Source organism: Hydra viridissima, unplaced genomic scaffold, assembly GCF_058129835.1.
Source record: "Hydra viridissima isolate aposymbiotic clone 2 unplaced genomic scaffold, HvirCarnegie_v1 scaffold_8, whole genome shotgun sequence".
NCBI classification, from domain to species: domain Eukaryota; kingdom Metazoa; phylum Cnidaria; class Hydrozoa; order Anthoathecata; family Hydridae; genus Hydra; species Hydra viridissima.
The window spans coordinates 7,591,042-7,610,944 of NW_028324307.1; the positions used below are offsets into that span (position 1 = coordinate 7,591,042).

General features: G+C 28.9%; 1 protein-coding gene and 1 pseudogene across 14 annotated transcripts in view; one reads left to right on the forward strand and one right to left on the reverse strand.

Annotated features, from left to right (window-relative positions):
- Positions 1-437: 437 nt before the first annotated feature.
- The window catches only part of LOC145186364 (polycystin family receptor for egg jelly-like), a 52,465-nt gene continuing 32,999 nt past the window's right edge, over positions 438-19,903 (reverse strand). For 8 of the 14 annotated variants that reach the window (XM_090095772.1, XM_090095779.1, XM_090095777.1 and 5 more), the window contains 20 exons: positions 19,283-19,513; positions 15,974-16,099; positions 15,716-15,881; positions 15,406-15,443; positions 13,901-14,176; positions 12,513-13,286; positions 12,174-12,392; positions 11,916-12,036; positions 11,468-11,630; positions 10,976-11,342; positions 10,412-10,598; positions 10,103-10,332; positions 4,340-4,457; positions 3,834-4,144; positions 3,504-3,675; positions 2,694-3,329; positions 2,308-2,586; positions 1,925-2,194; positions 1,686-1,799; positions 438-770 (listed from right to left, as the gene is read on the reverse strand). In XM_090095772.1, the coding sequence (XP_089951898.1) occupies positions 616-770; positions 1,686-1,799; positions 1,925-2,194; positions 2,308-2,586; positions 2,694-3,329; positions 3,504-3,675; positions 3,834-4,144; positions 4,340-4,457; positions 10,103-10,332; positions 10,412-10,598; positions 10,976-11,342; positions 11,468-11,630; positions 11,916-12,036; positions 12,174-12,392; positions 12,513-13,286; positions 13,901-14,176; positions 15,406-15,443; positions 15,716-15,881; positions 15,974-16,099; positions 19,283-19,513 (4,953 nt within the window). In that variant the 3' untranslated portion in view covers positions 438-615. The remainder of the gene's footprint in view (positions 771-1,685; positions 1,800-1,924; positions 2,195-2,307; positions 2,587-2,693; positions 3,330-3,503; positions 3,676-3,833; positions 4,145-4,339; positions 4,458-10,102; positions 10,333-10,411; positions 10,599-10,975; positions 11,343-11,467; positions 11,631-11,915; positions 12,037-12,173; positions 12,393-12,512; positions 13,287-13,900; positions 14,177-15,405; positions 15,444-15,715; positions 15,882-15,973; positions 16,100-19,282; positions 19,514-19,903) is intronic. The other 6 variants (XM_090095774.1, XM_090095771.1, XM_090095773.1 and 3 more) reach the window with 6 other exon arrangements.
- On the forward strand, positions 17,108-18,231 carry LOC149884821 (uncharacterized; annotated as a pseudogene).

Consider the following 19,903-nt stretch of genomic DNA (forward strand, 5'->3'; position numbering starts at 1 on the left):
ACCAGTCAAAAAGAAACCACAAGATTATTTTGTTTAATGACTCTTCATACTGTTTTAAGAAAAAGACTACAGAGAATTAATTCAAATTGTTAGCAATAGTTACAAGTAGAAAGTCTTTATTAAGGTGCAGAACTGTTTCGTCCAAATTATGTCTTTTTTAGAACTTTTGGTATCAAGGGGATACTGAACATTTCTCCAATTTTGAATCATTTTTTCAATATAAGAGAGTAAAAGGGGGGAATTAAGAATTTATACAATATTTTTAAACATATACAAATTTTATTAATGAACTTTGTGCCCTAATAATTGTGTGTAATAATTGAAAGCAATCGAGTTGCCAGTCTAAAAAAGGTGTACTGTCCCTGTCCTTAATAACTCTTACTTCCATTTAAGGCGATAATTATTCCAATAAACAATGTAAATATGAAAACTTCAAGTTTTATTAAAATAATTGACTCATTTTATTAATAAAGCAGCTCATCTTTTAAAGTTTAATTTTTAAAAACAACGAATGAAAATGGAAAACATTTGATCTTTCGTGCCATTTCTTTGTAAAGTTTAATTTTCATCAACATGGATATCGTCTAACTTTTTTGACCTTTATTGTTAAAATAGTCATGCAGTAGATAAATTTCTCGATCCTGTGTTTATTTCTAAAATTTTCATGCAACGAATGAATTTAGAAAGAGTTTCATTCATAACGAAATTTTCTTGATTTTCGTCTTGTAACAAGTACTCGTATTTTGAGAACAAGACCTCCGCTTGCAAATCTGTAAAAAAAAAAAAAAAAATTAGTAAAAAACTAAGTGCCAACTAAAAATGCAAATGTTCCGAAATAAGCAAAATATTACTTAACTAAAATAAGTATTGGTAAAAAAATAATCTCCTGCCAAAAAGGTGATAAAACCAGCTACAACAGATCTGCAATAACAACACGCACATTAATAAATATACTTTAATTTACGGTTATCAGTTTAAACAACCGTAGAAAAGTTAGATTATCAGTTTAAACAACCGTAGAAAAGTTAGATTATCAGTTTAAACAACCGTAGAAAAGTTAGATTATCAGTTTAAACAACCGTAGAAAAGTTAGATTATCAGTTTAAACAACCGTAGAAAAGTTAGATTATCAGTTTAAACAACCGTAGAAAAGTTAGATTATCAGTTTAAACAACCGTAGAAAAGTTAGATTATCAGTTTAAACAACCGTAGAAAAGTTAGATTATCAGTTTAAACAACCGTAGAAAAGATAGATTATCAGTTTAAACAACCGTAGAAAAGATAAGCAACCTTTTTTTTTGTTACTCCTGCTTCACTTGCATTTTTCTTCTACTGACAGTCGATATTAATTTAAAGATAAAACTAAATAATTTTAAATCACCTTTTTTTCTACCACTTTTTTCTACCACTTTTTTAATTAGTATCTTTTTTGAGCAACGTAATTACAGCAATAAAGATTTAAATTCAAATGTTTAAAAATTTAAGCATTTAAACTAAGGCCAAAAGTCAAACGGACGGGAAAAGCAAAGATAAAAGGAATTAACTTAAAATAAAACCTGTCACCAGTTGGAATTAGAAATCGGATACTTTACAGCTTTCTTTTTTTTTTATTTTAGTAGGAGAATCATTTTACAGGAAGCAAAACACATAAACTGCCTATGTCTATAGATATAATTTATTCTCACCATAACATAACTTATTTGTTTCAGTATTTGAGTGGTCAACGCAAGGAATTGAACAGGCGAGAACACTACTATTGTTATGCAATTCTGCGTTTTGTTGTAATTTGTAAAACCAACCTAAAGAAAGATAATTTTACTCATACAGAATTTATTTTCCCAATAGTTTGATTTTTTTTTAAACTTTGTGTACAAAAAAAAAGTTATTCACGAATTATAAAAAGCCTCACTTGTTCAATACTTACCATTCAACTTGTTGCGTAAAAAATCAATAAGATCGTAGTCTTCATTTTGCATGGCATTATTTAACCGAGCCATTTCAAAAGAATCATTTAAAATTGATATAAACATATTAACAATTATCCAATTTACAACAATATTGAAACCGAAGAAAAAAATTGGACCCAAAAAAGCATTGGCTTCTTCAAACTGATGAAAGTCAAATTTTCCCAAAAGAAGGGAAACAACTGAGGCTATAGTTTGAAAATAATCTTGATAACCATGGAGCAATATGCCTACAAAAGAGTATTAAAACACAAACAAAGATAAACCAAAAACAATTAGATAATTGTTTAAAAACTTAAAAAATGTTATTCGTAATTTAAATTCAAAAGAAAAATAATGATACCAAATATAATGCAGCTAGAAAAAACAATTGCACAGAGAATGATGGCAAATATAATTCCAAACATAGATAACGCAGGCCAAGCTCCTTTCAAGGTAGAAGACAACATAAAGATACGACGATTGAATCTTAACATCTTGATGAACTTTATGTTAACAAAAAAAACAATGATGGAGGTGACGTACGTGTATGACAAGTCACAGTATGATACCAATTGGAGGTTTATATATACTTGAGGATGCCTGTCAGACAGACGCTCTGTTATCTGCTTTGCGAGTTCACCTAAGAGTTTTTACAAGAAATAGAAAACAGTTGACAATTTTTTAAAACAATGTATGAAACAATAGAACGCAAGTATAAAAACAAAACAAAAAAAAACAATTCATCACCTCGATAATAATAGAAGAAAACAGCCAACATCGATAGCAAAACTAAAGCAACTTCCACCAGATTCCAAAACTCATGAAAATATTTGCCACCACACTTATGCATCAATTTGATTTCACGAACAGAAAAAAAAAACATCATCAAAATGAAAATCGCCTGGGAAGCACGCATTATCATTTTGTTTTCTGAGCTTTCATATAGCTTAAATGGAGTTACTGAGTAGCTAGGAACCATTCCCCCAGAAGGTGGAAACTCAAATATAATGTTAACCATATCAAAGTTTGTAGTCGCAGCATTATAGAGAGCAAACTCAATGAAAACCACTCGTGTTTGACGATCGATCCATCTTCTTTGTTTAACTTGATCCAATATTTCATCGTTTTTCCATTTTGGAAAGATTTCAATAACATATCCTCCACCAAAATAGGTTTCCAGCGTCGCTGATACAGGGTATCCGTCTAACTGGTTAGAATTTTGATACCTCCACGGCTTTGTGGATGGATTAATAGGAACGCTGTATTGTTTCAGTTTAGTCCAATTAAATGCAAAGTCTTGTTTTTCTTCTACTGATAATTTATAAGCAGATAAGCATTCAAGAACGAAGAACTCTGAAACTGATTCAGCTTTAAAACATGAATCTAAGATTTAACAATAAGCAAAAGAAGTTGAAGGAGAAAAACAACAGAATCAAACAAAGCGTAATTAAAACAATAACTCTATCATTAAAACGTAATAACAAAATAATTCAGAACAAATAAACTTTGTTTCACACCAAACTTGTTTCAACTTTCTAAAATTAAAGAGTAGCTTACCGTGCTTAACGCGAACTTGACGGATTCTGATTCCGTTGACTATCTTTGATGTCAGATCGTTTAAAAAGAGTTTACCTGGAAAATCTTCTCTGTTTTTGTACCAAGGATCAGGAAAAGCCTGAGGAAGGAGGCAGTTATCCAGCCAATACCAAAAGTCGTCAGCAGATCGAAGCTAAATCGAAGAGAAAAAATAACTGCGTCAACAGATAAAAATAAGTAAGTGATAAATAGAATCGTCATTCAAATAACTTTTTTATAATTCGTTAAATCAAGTTATGGAGTTTATGTTTCTTAGTTTCCACTTGCGCAAGGTCGTGAGTTATTTATTACCTGATCTAGTGGTTGACTGACGTCGGCACCAGATGACTTTAAATTGAAAAGCTTTTTGACATTATCAGTGTGGAAGTACGCTAAACTCTCTCGTGAGAAGTAAGAAATAAAAAAAACAAGAAACGCAAAGCATGTGTACAACACTAACTCATGAGAGATTTGATTTAATCTAAGCTGCTTTAGACGAGATTCTTGCATTGCTAATACTGAAACTTTATCTGGCGGATTCGTATCGATATCGTTTCGTTCAAATATGGTTGCTTCTTGTTTAGGCTGATAAAGCAACTTTTCATCAAATTCTAATGCATTTCCTTTTAGAAAAATATATTTAAATTTTAAACTCTTATAAGTTATAATTACGTTTACCAAATTGAAACAAAAGTAAATAAATTGTAATAAATCATATTAAATAAAACTTTTAGCGATATTTTTAACATCATTATAACAAAAGCACCAGTTTAGAGATTTTAATGGAAGTTTAATTTAAAAGATTTACTAAATAATACCATGCATGTTTATGTTGATAAAGTACTTTCTTCTTGCGCCAAAAACTTTGATAGAAAGAGCAGAAAACAAGGCAACAGCAAAGATTTTAATTGGTTGAAATAAAAGGACATCTTGAGCCTGGTTAAAGTTTTAAGAAAACATAAAATGTTAATTTCATTCCCAATAAACTTTAAAACTGTTGATTATAAAAAGATAAAAAAAAAAAAAAAAACAACTTTCAAAGTTTGTTTATCAAAAAGATTTTTTAAGTCAGTGCCATTTTTTATACTCTTTTTTTAAAAATAGTTTTAAAATTATATTTTGTTTACTTTATATTTTGCAAAAACAACACATACAAAAAAATCCCAACTATCTTCATCCAAAGTTTGGTATTCTATGTACATTACATTTAGACATTCATTACTAGAATTATATTAACTTAATATTTTGCTAATACCACAAATTTAGTATTGAGGCTATTTTTAATAACTTTTAAGATTTTGAAATATCTTTTATTAGCTCATTACTGTTTGTTGGTAGCTTATCTATTAATATACTTCTTGTGTGCCAAAATAATTGCAAATGTGTACTCATAATATATGGTAGCTAATCAGTTTACAGAATAATCATGTAGTGTTCTATTCCCCTAAAATTTTGATAATATGGACGAGAATTCATCAGGATGCAGCTTTATAATTCCTTACAATATTATTGTTTCAATTGTTTAAAATATTTACTTAAGTAAGTATATAACTATTGAATATCACTGTTACATTTGTTTAAAATATTTACTCATATAAGTGTATAACAACTATTGAATAACAAATAATATAATAACAAATTATTTTGAGCTAAGACATTTAAATTATGACTTAAAAAAAAGTTTTTAAAAAAAATTTAATTATTAATGTTAAATAAGTTTTTAGCAGAAAAAGAGCTTTTTTTTTTTAAACAAAGTTTTACATTTACAAATTAAATTTACTTAAAATAGTCTATAAGTGGAGTATGATATAAAATCATTCAAACAAGTGTTGTGAATTACCTAGTAAATCCACTACATTTTGAAGACTATTTGACATGTGACATTTATGCTACTTTAGTGTAAAAAAAGTTTTTGGAGCCAGTTGTTTACAATTAAAGAATTTTATTTGCTCGGAAAAAAATCCCCACAGAAAAATTATGTTTACTGATGAGAAAATTTTCACCATTCTATAAACAGAACTATAGTGTATGCTCTGACCTCACAAGATACAACAGAACTCATTTCAAGAGTTGAGAGAGGCCACCATCTGGTTTCCATGATGGTTTGGTAGGGAGTTGTCTATGGTAGTGTACCAAGCTTCACTTTTGTGAAAAAGAATGAAATTTTGGCAAAAGAGTGTTCATTCAATATTTTGGAAAAGGTTAACTTCATTTCAATATTTTGGAAAAGGTTAAAGTCTCAACTAGACATTCGCAAACAAATTATGGACTTTTTAACAAGAGTCTGTTGTGGGCCATAAGGAAAAATCGACCCAAGAGTGGCTGAAAAAAAACATTCCAGAGTTCATTTCCATTTTAGTGTGTATGAGTTGCTCTATTTGACACCCAAATATCAAGTCTTTAAAACACACTATTATCTAAACAGTGTAAAATATCCACATGCACGAGGTGAATACTGAAATTGATAACTAGCTGGAGCAACTTCACTCATGCTGGAAAGCAAATGGTGACCATTTTGAATAAGCTTTTCTATTATTTGTGGCTATTTAATGACTCATTTTCATTTTATAATCAAAAAAACAATGAACCAAAAGATTTGACTACTGATTATATGAAGTATTTATATTTTTATAGTCTAACACTACTTGCAACTTACTGTTTATTACATATTTATTTGTTACTGTTATCATTTTTTAATACTTTTTTATTGTTTTCTGCTTAATAATTATGTAACATTAGAAAATTGAAACACTCCATAAAATATCTATGGTAAAGAAATTACTTAGATTACCTTCAACCAATGCTTTTCAAAAATTTATTTTTTCACTCAACTTTTCACTCAAATATTTATTTATTTATTCATTTAGATTGACAATATTGGAGTAATGTGAAATGCAGACAATCAAGAAGTTTGTCATTCTAATTTTTTATCTGTTTTTTTTTTTCTTACTTAGATAAAAAATTGTAATGCAAAAAAGTAAAATAAAAAATTATTTAAATTCCATACTTGTTTAAAAATAAATGTTCATAGTCCAAATATATTCACAATAATATCATTGTCAATCAAATACAGCTATTCACGAAAGTTTAAACGATTGCAGAATTTTTATCAAGTATGTTTGGTTTTTGTTTAATAAAGAAAAACTGTAAAATGATATCGACTTAATTTTTTTTATTTATTAAAGAAAAAGTAATTAGCTTTAAAATGAATATGAACATGTTATAAAAATCTTAAAATTTAGTTAGAAAAAAGCTATTACAAAAAATCTTATAGGAAAAATAAGAAGCACAAAAGTTTAAACGAATTGCAACATTCGAACAAAAAATGAAAAAAAAAGCAAAATTAATATTTGAAGTGTCCTCCTTTGTTTTTATTGCAAAGATAAACTCGTTTATGCATTGATTCAACTAATTTCATGCACATCACGCGAGGTATCTTCAGCCAGTACCCATTCAAAAGTTGTTTCAAATGCTGAGTTGATTGAACTTCATAGTATGTCAGTTGATTGTTAATCCAAGACCAAATATTTTCAATTGGGTTGAGATCTGGTGATCTACGGCACCAGGGCATCACATTGGACTTTTTTTTCAAAAAAATTCTTTGATTAAGTGAGCTGTGAGAGCTAAAGCCCCGTCTTGTTGAAAGATGAATTGCTTGCTTTTGCCATACAAGTGGCTGATTGATGGATTTAAACACGTTTCCAATGTGTTCTTGTAGGTGTATTGATTAATTCGGCCTTTGTACAGCTGACAGAAGCCTATACCTTTGTGAGAAAAACATCCCCAGATGCCAACCGAACCTCCACCGCCTTGTCGACGATGTTGCAAAAACCTGTCTGAATATTTCTCAGTTGCAAATCTTTTGACATAGATTCTTCCCTTGCGGTTTACAACTTGAAAGTTAGCTTCATCACTCCAAATAACTTTTGCCCACTGTTCTACAGACCAGTCCAGCCTTTCTTTGGACCACACTCATCGTTTACGTTTATCCGTGATTGAAAGAATAGGTTTTTTAGCAGCTATGTACATTCCAATACCTTTGTCCAACAATGTTCATCTCACGAGCTCTCTGCTAACTTTTGGATTATTTTTTGACTCATTAAAGATTTTTGCTAGCTTTTTGTTGCTGAGTCTGGGGTTTTCTCTGCTCATTCTGAATATACCATTTTTGTCACGGTTGCTGAGTTTGGATGGTCTCCCAGTACGCGGCATGTCAGAGACGTCCTTGGTAAGTTCCCAGGTTTTGATGGTTTTTCTAACGCAATATTCAGAAATGTTAAGTATTTTGCCTATTTGAACGTTTGTGTGATTTTTTATCCGGGCCATACCAATAACTTGCCATTTGATGTCACTAAAAAGTGATTTTCGACCCATTTGCACGCAATTGAAATTAATTTGAAATTCACAATATTTTAAGTTGATTTTTAATGAATTAAAAGCTGCCTGATGATGCAGTGATGAATTTTTTGATTGAAAAACAACTCAATTATTTGCTAATTATTTGATAAATTTGCTGCGAAAAAAAATTTCGCAGCAGATTTATCAATTAATTAGCAAATAATTGATCCTAAATAAAATCGTTTAAACTTTTGTGAAACCTCTTAATTTGTATCACCTACCTTTTAACGAAATTTCTGAGTAAACGGTAATGAGTCAAAACCTACTTTTTTTTATTCTATTAACAAATTACCTATTTACCAAATTCGAAAAATAATTATTATGATATCTATTTCCGTTAGATTTTTTTTCAAGAAAAACCGAAGATTAGATTTGAAAATTCTGCAATCGTTTAAACTTTCGTGAATAACTGTATCAGCTAAAAGTATGTTAAGTAATTCTTATTTTTGAGTTTTTGTTACCTAGAGTCACAAAAACTTTAATTATTACATTGAATTTTTGTAATAATTGTGACTCCAGGTAACAAAACTACATGAAAATTACATGAAAATTAAATGAAAATTACATAAATTTGAATGAATTTTTAAAGTATTAAAAAAAAAAATTAATTAAAAATGTTGTCATTTTTTAAATCTTTAAATGCATTTGGACAGATTTACTTAAAATCTTATCCTGTAGTAAAATTTTATTTCTTATAAAAAGCCCCTGTTTAGAAATATGACAATATTTATGCATGCAACCTTGACAAAAGCCCTTGTTTAGAAATATGATGATATTTATACATGCAACCTTTATACATATTAGGCATATAACTTTGCTTCTGCCATTTTTTGATAGATTTCGTTAGAGACACGTGGTGAATAGAACTGTCAGATCAAAAGTGACAACTTTATGCCTGTTGAAAGCACCATTTCCAAACATAAGTTATATTCTACTCATTTCATATATTTTTAATCACTTTAAAATGTCAGTTTGTAAGCCAGATTCTCATCATTTGCAGGAAGTTTTACTTTATACAATCAATTCAAAGAAATCTGTGGCTGAGGCTCATCAAATGCTCTCGGATATGATGAGGCAGCTGTTAGTGAAAGAACACATTGTGAATAGTTTCAGAGCTTCAAAAACGATGATTTCAACGTTGAAAACTGGCATTACATTGGAAGGGAAAAAGTGTTAGAAGATGATGAATTGACAACTTTCTTTGACGAACGCTTGTGCCAAACCCAAGAAGAGCTGGCAGAATCATTGCATGCGACTCAGCCAGCCATTTCCAAGTGCCTCAAAACCCTAGGAGTGGTTCACAAACAAGAAAATTGGGACGTTGAACAGCATTTATTTGCTTGTGAACAGCTGCTTCAAAGGCAATGATAGAAGGGAATTCTGCACTGTGTTGTGACTAGGGACAAAAAATGGGTTCACTACAATAATCCCAAATGCAGAAAATTATAGGATATGCCCGGCCATGCTTCCACATTGACAGCAAGACCCAATATTCATGGCTCCAAAGTTATGCTCTGTATTTGGTGGCACCAGCTAGGTGTGGTGAGCTACTAAAACTAAGCTACTAAAACTAAACTATGAGCTACTAAAACCACATAAAAGCATTACTGGCGAACAATATTGAACTCAACTGATGTGTTTGAGACAGGCACTAAAAGAAAAACAGCCGCAATACGAGGATTGCGGCTGTTACGCAAGTCAAAGTGATTTTGCTGCATGACCATGCTCATCCCCATGTGGCGTGACCAGTGAAAACATACCTTGAAACGCTTAAATGGCAAGTTTTACCACACCTGCTGTATTCTCCTGACATTGTTCCATCTGATTACCAACTTTTCTGATCAATGGCGCATGACCTGGCTGATCAGCAGTTTGGTTATGATAAAGTGAAAAATTGGATTGATTCATGGATTGCCTTAAAGGATGGTTAGGCAATGGACAATATTTTTAACCATAAATGTACTACCAATTTTTTAAAAAAGAGCCTTAAATTTTAAGAAAAAGCCAGCGGAAGCAAAGTTATACACCTAATAGATCAAACTTTTTTTTAGGGAATAAAAAGAGCTGCAATATTTTGATCACTCTAATAAGCTTCCGGTAATTAAAATGAAATTTATTCTATCTGAAGAGATAATACTGCTATGCTTGTGTCTTTCAGTTTTAACGAAATAAATCTCACTTACCAAACTAAACATCACTGTTGCCAACCAATCTAATGATTTTTTGTTGCCAAAGGACATTCCATACAGCAAAACAATAAAACCACAACTTAAAATAGTTCCGACACAAAAAAACCAAATAACATACAAAAACCAATGGGGAAGTTTAATATTTTCTTTCATCTTTCTTTTGCTTACATCATGTTCTAAATTATCAAGATCGATGCTGATAGATTTACTTCTTGAATTTGTATCTTAAAATCCAAAAAAGAAAATTATAAAAAACTAGTAAATCAACTATAATATCTAAACAAAAATAATAATTGAAATAACCTCTAGTTTCAACATGTGGAATCATGGAAGATGAGTGTAGAAAACCTCCAGTTTCATGAGGAAATAAACTTTTAACACCTGAGTTTTTGGCTAAATCTTGGTTAAATAACTTTATCTGTCGAAACAGTCCAACAAAAATCAAATTGATTGGAGTTGTAATACAACCATTAATAAAAGCCAAATAAATCTAAATTTAAAAAATTTGAAGAAAGTCAATGGAATAATTTTAAAATAAATTTCTTCAGTAAAATAAATAAAAGAAGTTTCAATAGAGAACTTTGACATAAGATAAAAAGAATTGAAGGTAGACAATTCACTAATCTATTAAATGTTTAGTTTTGCTAATTTTTTACTTAATGTGGATTCCAGGACTTAAGTCTAAAGGCTAATTCTTTGTCCTTGGCTTAAGTATCAGCCTTTAGACTCAAGTCATTTGCATTTTGAACTCTGGTATCTTAAGCTAAGAACATATAAAAATTAAAAACTATTTAAAAGTTACAGTGACTATTAAAAACATGATTAACAATTTAAATTATTGCAAGTTTAAGAGATCAACATTTATACATGATGCCATTTGATAGCAAAACCCTCAATTTTATTCTCTGTTGATGCAGTGCCTGATGGGACTTGCCCAAAAAACATTGTACTCGATGTCATGCCTGTCATTAACAAACAAACAGCAACAGATAACCTTTGACAACAGGTAAAACTACTTCCAGGAGGACGAGCAAAAATTGAGAACCACAAATGATTTTCAAAAAAATTATTCCGTATATTCATTGAAAAAAGGTGATCGAATTGTGACAGTTCTTCAGATTCAGTGACTGGTAGAACACAATCTAATGAGCATTTCTCATGGTCTACTGAAAGCCAGCGTGTTGCAAGAAAATGAAAACGCATCTGGGTTTGTAGATCTACAATTTCGATGTTTCTAAATCACAAACTTTTTTCATAAATTAGTTAAAAAAAGTAATAAAAGATTCAAATGTGTCTACAAAAACATTTTTAAAACAAACAAAAAAAGGAAGAGAGTTTTATAAGAAAAAATTTATTTACCTTAAATACCATCCACCACCTTTATTGTCATGCCAGAGTCGAATATAACATAAATTGCCAAGGCAACCAGATGTAGTCATAATGAAAGTATCTGAGCTTGATCTTTGAAAACAATATCTTTTTGAATCTTTTAATCTTCGCACCCCTGAGTCTTCAAGTTCCCCTATTTGAAGGTAATTTAAAAATGTATGTATGTATGCATGTATGCATGTATGCATGTATGCATGTATGCATGTATGCATGTATGCATGTATGCATGTATGCATGTATGTATGTATGTATGTATGTATGTATGTATGTATGTATGTATGTATGTATGTATGTATGTATGTATGTATGTATGTATGTATGTATGTATGTATGTATGTATGTATGTATGTATGTACACACATAAATGTAAACATATTTATATACATAAATTATTAGTTGTTAAAGTTAACTTATTTACCAACAACAGTAAAAAAAATATTTGATTTTGTGCCTGCATTTCTTCGATTACCAGTGTTAACTGTAATTTGATACATATAATTATCTTCTTTTCGATTATCTAGGAGTGGGCAAATACCTATCTAAAATTAATAACTAATAAAATTAGAAACTAAACAACATTGCTGCTTTTGAAACACAGATTTCTTAGCTGATTGGTTTATTTTTTTAAAAATTTTGAACCTTAAATGTAATTACTGCAAAATGACAAGTTTTGTACCTTAGTAGTATCTTTTTTATCAATTTTCCTAGTGATAACTAAGCCTAAAATCCAAATCAATAGAATAGATCCAACTACCACAAAAAGCACATAACCTTGTTTTATCAAGAGGAGAGAGGGTGTCGGTAACACATTTGGTTTAACATAAAATCCAGCAAACGCAGTTAAATGTGTGCATTTACAAACTGTTGTTGAAAAGGTAGTTGTCTCAATATCAAGCTGAAAATTAACAAAGAAAAAAAACCGTTTTATTAAGAAAATATAACTGATGCTTCTTATCAGATATCTTAAAATACTATGCACAAAAGCATAAAATACAAAGTATAAAATCTTTTATACTTCACAGCCATCAGACATCCATTTGTTTTTGGTTTCATCCCAGTAACTGCATTTGCTACAGAATGATTTCAACTCATACTCAAATTTTCCATTGTACTCTTTTTCATCAAATGTGTATGGATTTTCTTCTATGATTTTGTTGGGTATTGGACCAAGATAAGAAAGGGAAAAAAAGAGTGCAGTTTTGTTAAGAAAAGCATAAGTTGAGTTCTGAAAACTCCATAAAATTAAATTGCCATCTTTAAGTAATCTAGCTTGCTGATGTCGTTTAGTTGGTAATGAAGTTTCATTGTTTGATGTTGACTGATTGACAGATATATTAGAATATTTATTTATGATAGTGTTGCCATAAGTTGCATTTATGTTAATGGTAACAGTTTGGAAATTATTTGATAGAACTGTGCCATCATTATTTATGACAAGTTTAATGTCATAATCATTTTTACTTGGAACTTTCCCATATTGAATATATACAATAAGTGTTGTCAAGTTCTCAGGATCATTCAAAGGTCTAAAGTTCAGCATCATGTTGCACGAATCTGATGTCAAAACAACTGAGTACACTTGAGCATCTTCAGGCATTAACAATGAAATATTCTGACCAATTAACTTTTCAGGAATGTTTTTTATAGCAATAATAATTGGTTGTTGCAAATTTTTCAATTCTATTGGAAGTCTTTCAGGTGTTGACAAAGATAGATGCTCTGACTCAGACACAATATTTTGAGACATTTCTGAATTCCAAGTGAAAGGTTGATTTTTCATGCGCAGATTCTAGAAAATAAATATAATTTTGTTAAGAAGAAAAAAAATCAATCAAAGAGAGTTAAAAAGAATAACTTATTGCATATTATTTAATAGCAATTATTATCTAATATCTAATAAATGTTTATTACACAGCCTAATAATATTGATCAGGTGTTAAGTAAATTTATAGTACAGGTTTTAATAATGAAGAGAATTTTTGCTTTACCATTCTAGATTTTGTATAATATTAACATCACAAAGGGATTGCAAATTTTACTAATAATGTTACTAAATAGTATTAATATAGATTCAACTTTTTGAATTAATCAAAGGGTAAAGTAATTTTTTCCACTTTAATCTTTTTAAGTTTAGATAAATGGAAAAAGAAAAATGGTAGTATAATGGCTGACTAGTTTAAAGAGAGAATAGCATCTTAGTCAAGAAAATCATATTGAAGATTTTAAAATCTATAAAAAAATTCGTGCATGAAATCTTTTTTTCCATAAGTTTTAATCAAAAAATGTTACAATAACTGAGAGTAGTTAGTTATGACTGACAAGTAATGCTATTATCATGATTTTTTTCATTATAATCTAAAATGTAACCAAAATAAAACACAATAAGTTTTAAGTCAAACGTACATTAAATAAAATAATAGTATCTTTTACAGAAGCATTTAAGATATTTTCAGCAACTGGAAAAGTGAATCCGTAGCTAATATCTTCATCAAAATTTGGAGGCATACCGATAGCAATCCCACTCAAACTATTAGCAAACCTTTTATTTGCAACAAAACTAAATTCTGATGTATCAAAAATAGTGGCATTTTCAACTGGAGCTTTATAACTGTGTACAGCATAAAAGACATCATCCAAAGACTGCAGTAAACTTTTTACAACATGAGCACTTCTTGTAACCTGAAATGAGAAAAAATAGACAAACAATCGAATATAAATTGATAAAATTATTATAAAAAATTTCATCAAAATAATTTTATTCAAGAACATTGAAATGTTTTTTTTGGATAAAAATTGCAGCTGCTGAAATTGCAGCTGCTGATTCACCAAATACCATATATGGTGTCAGTCCTTTTATTCAATTAAACATTTGATTGTAGGAATAAGCTGACTCAGTTCTAAGCTACATTTATGTAATTAATAGCTGTGTAGGACAAAATGTAAAATGAAAAAACTTCCAAAGAAAGATAATTTCCTAGGGTTGTATTTTATTTTTTGCATTGCAAAGATTTTACTTCAAAAACTTCAAAATTCAAAGTTTTTTTTCTAAGTTAGAAAAATATGGACTTTAAAATCATATACTTTGACTTTATCGAAGTATAAAAAATTGTCTTCTTTAATTACCAATTCATTCAAAGTAATTTTCCAGAATTAGAAGTTTTGATTTTCAAAGTTACCATTTTTCAAAGTTTAAGATTTCAAAATTTTTCAAAAGTTATCGAATTATAAGTTACAAAATTTTAACTAACATAATTTAATTTTAGCATCAAAAAAATTAATTCTAATTTCTTTGGAAAACATAAACAATCTTTTAACTAAAATGCTGATAACATTGTTGGAACATAGTTTTTAGTTGATTGAAATCTTAGTTATAATCTACCTCTTTTATCAAGTTAACACAATAGTGAAAATATTTTTTAAAGTTCATCTAACATCAACTTGTCGAAGCTTAAAAAAATGGCCCTATCAACTAAATTCTATTAGAATGAGTTTGACAAAATAAGGACTCCCAAAGAAGCACTTTCTAGTGAACAAGATTTTTCTTTCTAGTGAACAAGATTTTTCTGGAAAATGCAAGATTGGAAAATGCAGATTTCTAACACTAGAATAATGATTTTTGAAATTTTCTTTATCCTTTTTTTTCCTTACAATTAATTCAAGATGTTTGCTGTTTATATAATATGTTTGTCTCTTTCATATATTCATTTAGGAGTATACTTATCATTTAAATCAAAGCTTTTACTAAAATATATGAGCTCAATTATAAATAGACACATACTTTTATCAATTGATTTTTAAATGTTTTGATTTATTAATATGGTTTAATTATAAAGTAGACTTTAAGCAAATGCCTTAGTATAAAATTAACATTGGAAAAAAAAAAAAAGAAAGTAAACAGCATGACTTACTTTAACAGTTGCTTCAACATCTGGGGTGGAATGAACATCTAAAAGTATATACAATACTATTATACAATAACACTTTACAAAATAAACCTAAAAGTATAGAATACAGTTATTTTTGTTTTTGTAATATAAATAAAATGCATCCTAGTTAATAACATTAAAACATCTGATCAATTAATACATTAATACATCTATGAGTATATACAGTAAGTTATCTTACAATAAAATACTTAAATGAAATATATATTGATGTTCTATCTAACACATCTAAAAAACAAAATTGATGATGAATTAGTACAAATAACAGACTCACCAAATGTTTGTATTTGGTTTACTAGATATGAATTGGCATTAAACAAATTTGATGCTGTGTTAAGGAATGGTTTTGCAATGTCAAGAAACTCGTTAAAGTTAAGGTTTTTTATGTTTTCTATTTTTAAGAGACGAGTCATCTTAACTAGAGTATCCACAGCAACTTCCTAAATATAAAAAAAAGAAAAGCACTTTAAATTTAAATTTTATTAAGCCCTATATTTAAAACATGGAATATAATAAAAGAAGCATACTAAACCTGAGTATCTTGAAGTAACTGTTTGGGAGTATTTGTCAACAAATACAAAATATCTGCCACACTTTTAAAATCACTCATATCACTTAAAGATGTCAACGAAATGAAATTTATGACATCTGAACGCACCTAAAAAAAAACAAACTACAAAAATCTCACAACTTTCATAATCTTCCTCAGCTAAAACTAGTACTTCTACATAGTTTTAGCAACTTTGTTGGGTTTCTGTAAATATGCATTTTGAATGTAAAAAGATTTATTTATCCACGAGTAGCCTTAAACATTACAAACAGTGTTTAAGAATGAAAGATAGGGATGATTTTTTTTCAATTTTAAGTGAATCAAAAGAAGAAAAAAAAAATTTTGTACTCATCAGCAATTTAGGCTTTCATTATTAAATTTTTTAGCAACAGATGAAATTAACATTTTACTAATGCTATCATAGCTGCTTCCTTTGATTAAGTCAATCTTACTCTCCCTTGTTCGAATTTAATTACCTAGGCTTACACTCACTAGATTAAGTGTACCATAAAATTGCCTAATTTTGCAAAATCGTTGGTAACTTTGCACAATGTATGTCAAAGATGTTTTACTCTCTAGCAAGTAAAAATTTGAACTACAGATGTCTATCACTTTAGAATCAGATGGTTTGTTCTAGTGTTAATACGAAACTAATGTAAAATAGTTTTATAAATGCGATTTCTGGCAACACGAGTCATTTTGTGTAAACATAGAAGTAGAATACAAAAATTACGTGTAAAAACTTTTTTCTATGCAGCAGATCAGAATTGAACTCAAAAGTGAATAAGCTGTTTAAAGTGTTTATTATGGTGTTGGTTTGAAGTATACTAAGTGTTTAACCTATTATCAATAAAAAAAAAATTAAAGTTTAGTTAAAAGTTTAATTAAAGTTGAAAAATTAAAGTGCAATCTTGTAAATAAAGTACTTTTTTGGAGGAAATTGGGGTAACTTTGCACAATGTACAAAGTTAGTTCAAACGTCATCCAAAAGTAATACTTTCTAAAGCTTCATGCTAATATTTTATATAAGCAGAGTTATTTCATAGTTTTATATAGCTTTAAATAATTTCTTGGTTAACTCAAGGTCAATTAAAGGTTTAGCAATGTTTTTTCCAGATGTCAAGTCATTACAAAAAGCAGCTTAAAACCAGAGAATACAAACACTATACAGAGAACGACCTAGCTAAATGTCTTGAAGATGTAAAACCTAAAAAGCTGACACAAGAGCAAGCTGCTACAAAATATGGTGTTAGTCAAAGAACGATTTGTTACAAATTGAAAGGAAAGAATAACATAAAACCTGGTAAAGCGTATAATTTTATTAAATAAGAGGAGGCTGCCTTTGTCAAATGTACCATTCAATTAAGTCATTTTGGATTGCCTATTGGTAAAGAAGACTTACATCATATTATGCACAACTATATCCATAGTTCTGGTAGAAAAGTAAAAGAATATAAAGTCATTTTTACAAAAACATTCAGAACTAACAAGTAAATTTGTGCCAAACATAAAAAAATCACGAGCAAATGTTAATGAAGAAATTCTAAAGAAAATGTTCAACATCCTTCCGAAACCATACAAAATATTCTACTGTGCAGCATATATAACTATAATGAAACAAATCTACCTGATGACCCTGGTCCAAAAAAATGCTAAATAAAAAGAGACAGTAAATACCCCACAAATATAAGAAACACTTCTAAGACAAGTATTTCTATAATGATATCAATTAAAATACAGCAGGTGAAATTTTACCACCTTTTATTGTTTATAAGGCTACTTATCAGTGGTCAACTTGGTGTGTAGGAGGTTCTAAAGGAGCCAGATACTTCAGTGCTAAAAATGGATGGTTTGATAGAGTAGCTTTTGAAGAGTGGTTTTTTTCTATAGTCTTAACTTCTTTGAAAAAGAAGTTAGGAGTTAAAGTTCTGTTAGGTGATAACTTATACTTTCACATCTCTCCGAATGTTTTTAAAGCCTGTGAAGAAAATGAAATAAGGTTTATTTGTCTACCACCTAATAGTACACACATAACTCAACCTCTAGATGTAGCTTTCTTTAAACCTTTGAAAACACCTTGGCATAAAATTATCACAGAGTATAAAGATTCACCTGCTGGCCGCATGAAGACATCTCTTGACAAAAAACATTTCCCAGAACTTTTAAATAAGTTATTGTCTGCTGTAGAGCCAAATCAGGCTAGAAATTTACAATTAGGTTTTAGAAAGTGCAGTGTCTAACTAGTGAATGTCAATGAACTTCTTAAAAAATTTAGAGGAGAATCTTATGATAAAGAATTTCTAAAAGACAGCTTTAAGGTTTTGTTACAAGACAAATTTAAATCTTTGAAATCTGTTGGAGCTAACAAAAAAAAAAAAAAAAGAAACTTTCTTTTCCTGTAAGTAAAAGTGTTAGCATTGAAGATCTAGAAAAACCTGATGAGGGTTGTGATATTGCCTCTAAGAAAATTAATTCCGAGAGGAAAAAATAAGCAAAACTAGGAAACTTTACAAAGTGCCAGAATTAGGCTTTCATTAGGGCTTTTGAATTGTCTTTTGTTAATTTTGTAACTTATAGTAACTTTTTTTGTCTTTAATGAGTTAAAAGTGTTTTTAATGAGGCTATGTTCAAATTTCTTTTGAATGTAACATGTTATATTCTTTATTAAGCAAAATAGTAGTAAAATTATTCTTTTGCTTTTAATTAAACTACCCTTTGAATTAATTTTCCTTCAGAAGTATGAAAAAAAAAGTTACTTTGCACCAATCCCATACATTTTTTTAATGTTTTGCAAAGTTACCCAGATCTCTGGTTAACTTTGCACATTTTTTAAACAATCTTGAAAAACCTTTTCTTAATTTGTAAAAAAATGTTTAACAATTAAAATAGAATTTAGAAACAAATGATTCGCAAGTTCACATTAACATAATAGAAGTTTAAAGCAGATTTTTATAGATAAAAATTACAAATAAGTCATATAAACTTTTTCGGTAGTAGATATGGAAATTAACAAGTTAATGGGGTTACTGACAGATGATTATATACATGGGAGGGTTTATACACAGATATTACAGGATCCAACATAATTTTTAAAAAATAGATTAAAAAAAGCAATATACTTTTAGCAAAAATATTTTTAGCATAAAATAACCAGTGCTTATAATATAAAACATACATTTTTAAACTGAAGACTCGTTTTTACATCTAAATTATACTGTATTAAAAGCAATTAAAACATTTGACCAGCTTTAAAAAGTGGTTTTAAGCATATAGATTCAAAATTAGAAAAACCTTTTGCAGCTGATCTAAATCATTTGTCCTTCTTTGATTCAGTTCTTCATCAATAAGAAACATCCCTGTGAGATTGTCTTTATTTTCCATAACCAAATTTTCTACAGCTTTTGAATATGCATTTATAGAAATAGCAAAAGATTGAATAATGTTAGTTACAATTTCAGTATCATTTGGGTCAACTCCAAGTAAAATATCTGTAAAATTTAGCAAATTGTCATTAGGCAACACCTAAAATTAAAATTTAAAAAAAAAAGAATCACATTCAAATAAAAAAAATTTTTTTTTACATAATATTTTTTTTTTAAATTCATTTTAAAGATATCCAAATATAAGTTTAAAGATTTCCATAAAAAAACTTCATTTAAATGAATCATTATTAAACATTAAGCTATAAATAAATAGAACAAATAATCCCTGTAAACTTATTTTTATTTCTTTACACTGGCTTGTCTTCTGATGACAGAAAAGATTAGAATGAGGTTATAAACAATGACTTTTTTTGGCCATTTTGTTGCTAACTGGTCTATTTTTCTGTCTATTCAAGCTGTGCTTGAAAAAGTATTTTATAAAAAAATCTTATAATCCTAAAATGTGATGAGATAAATTTGTTAAACTTAT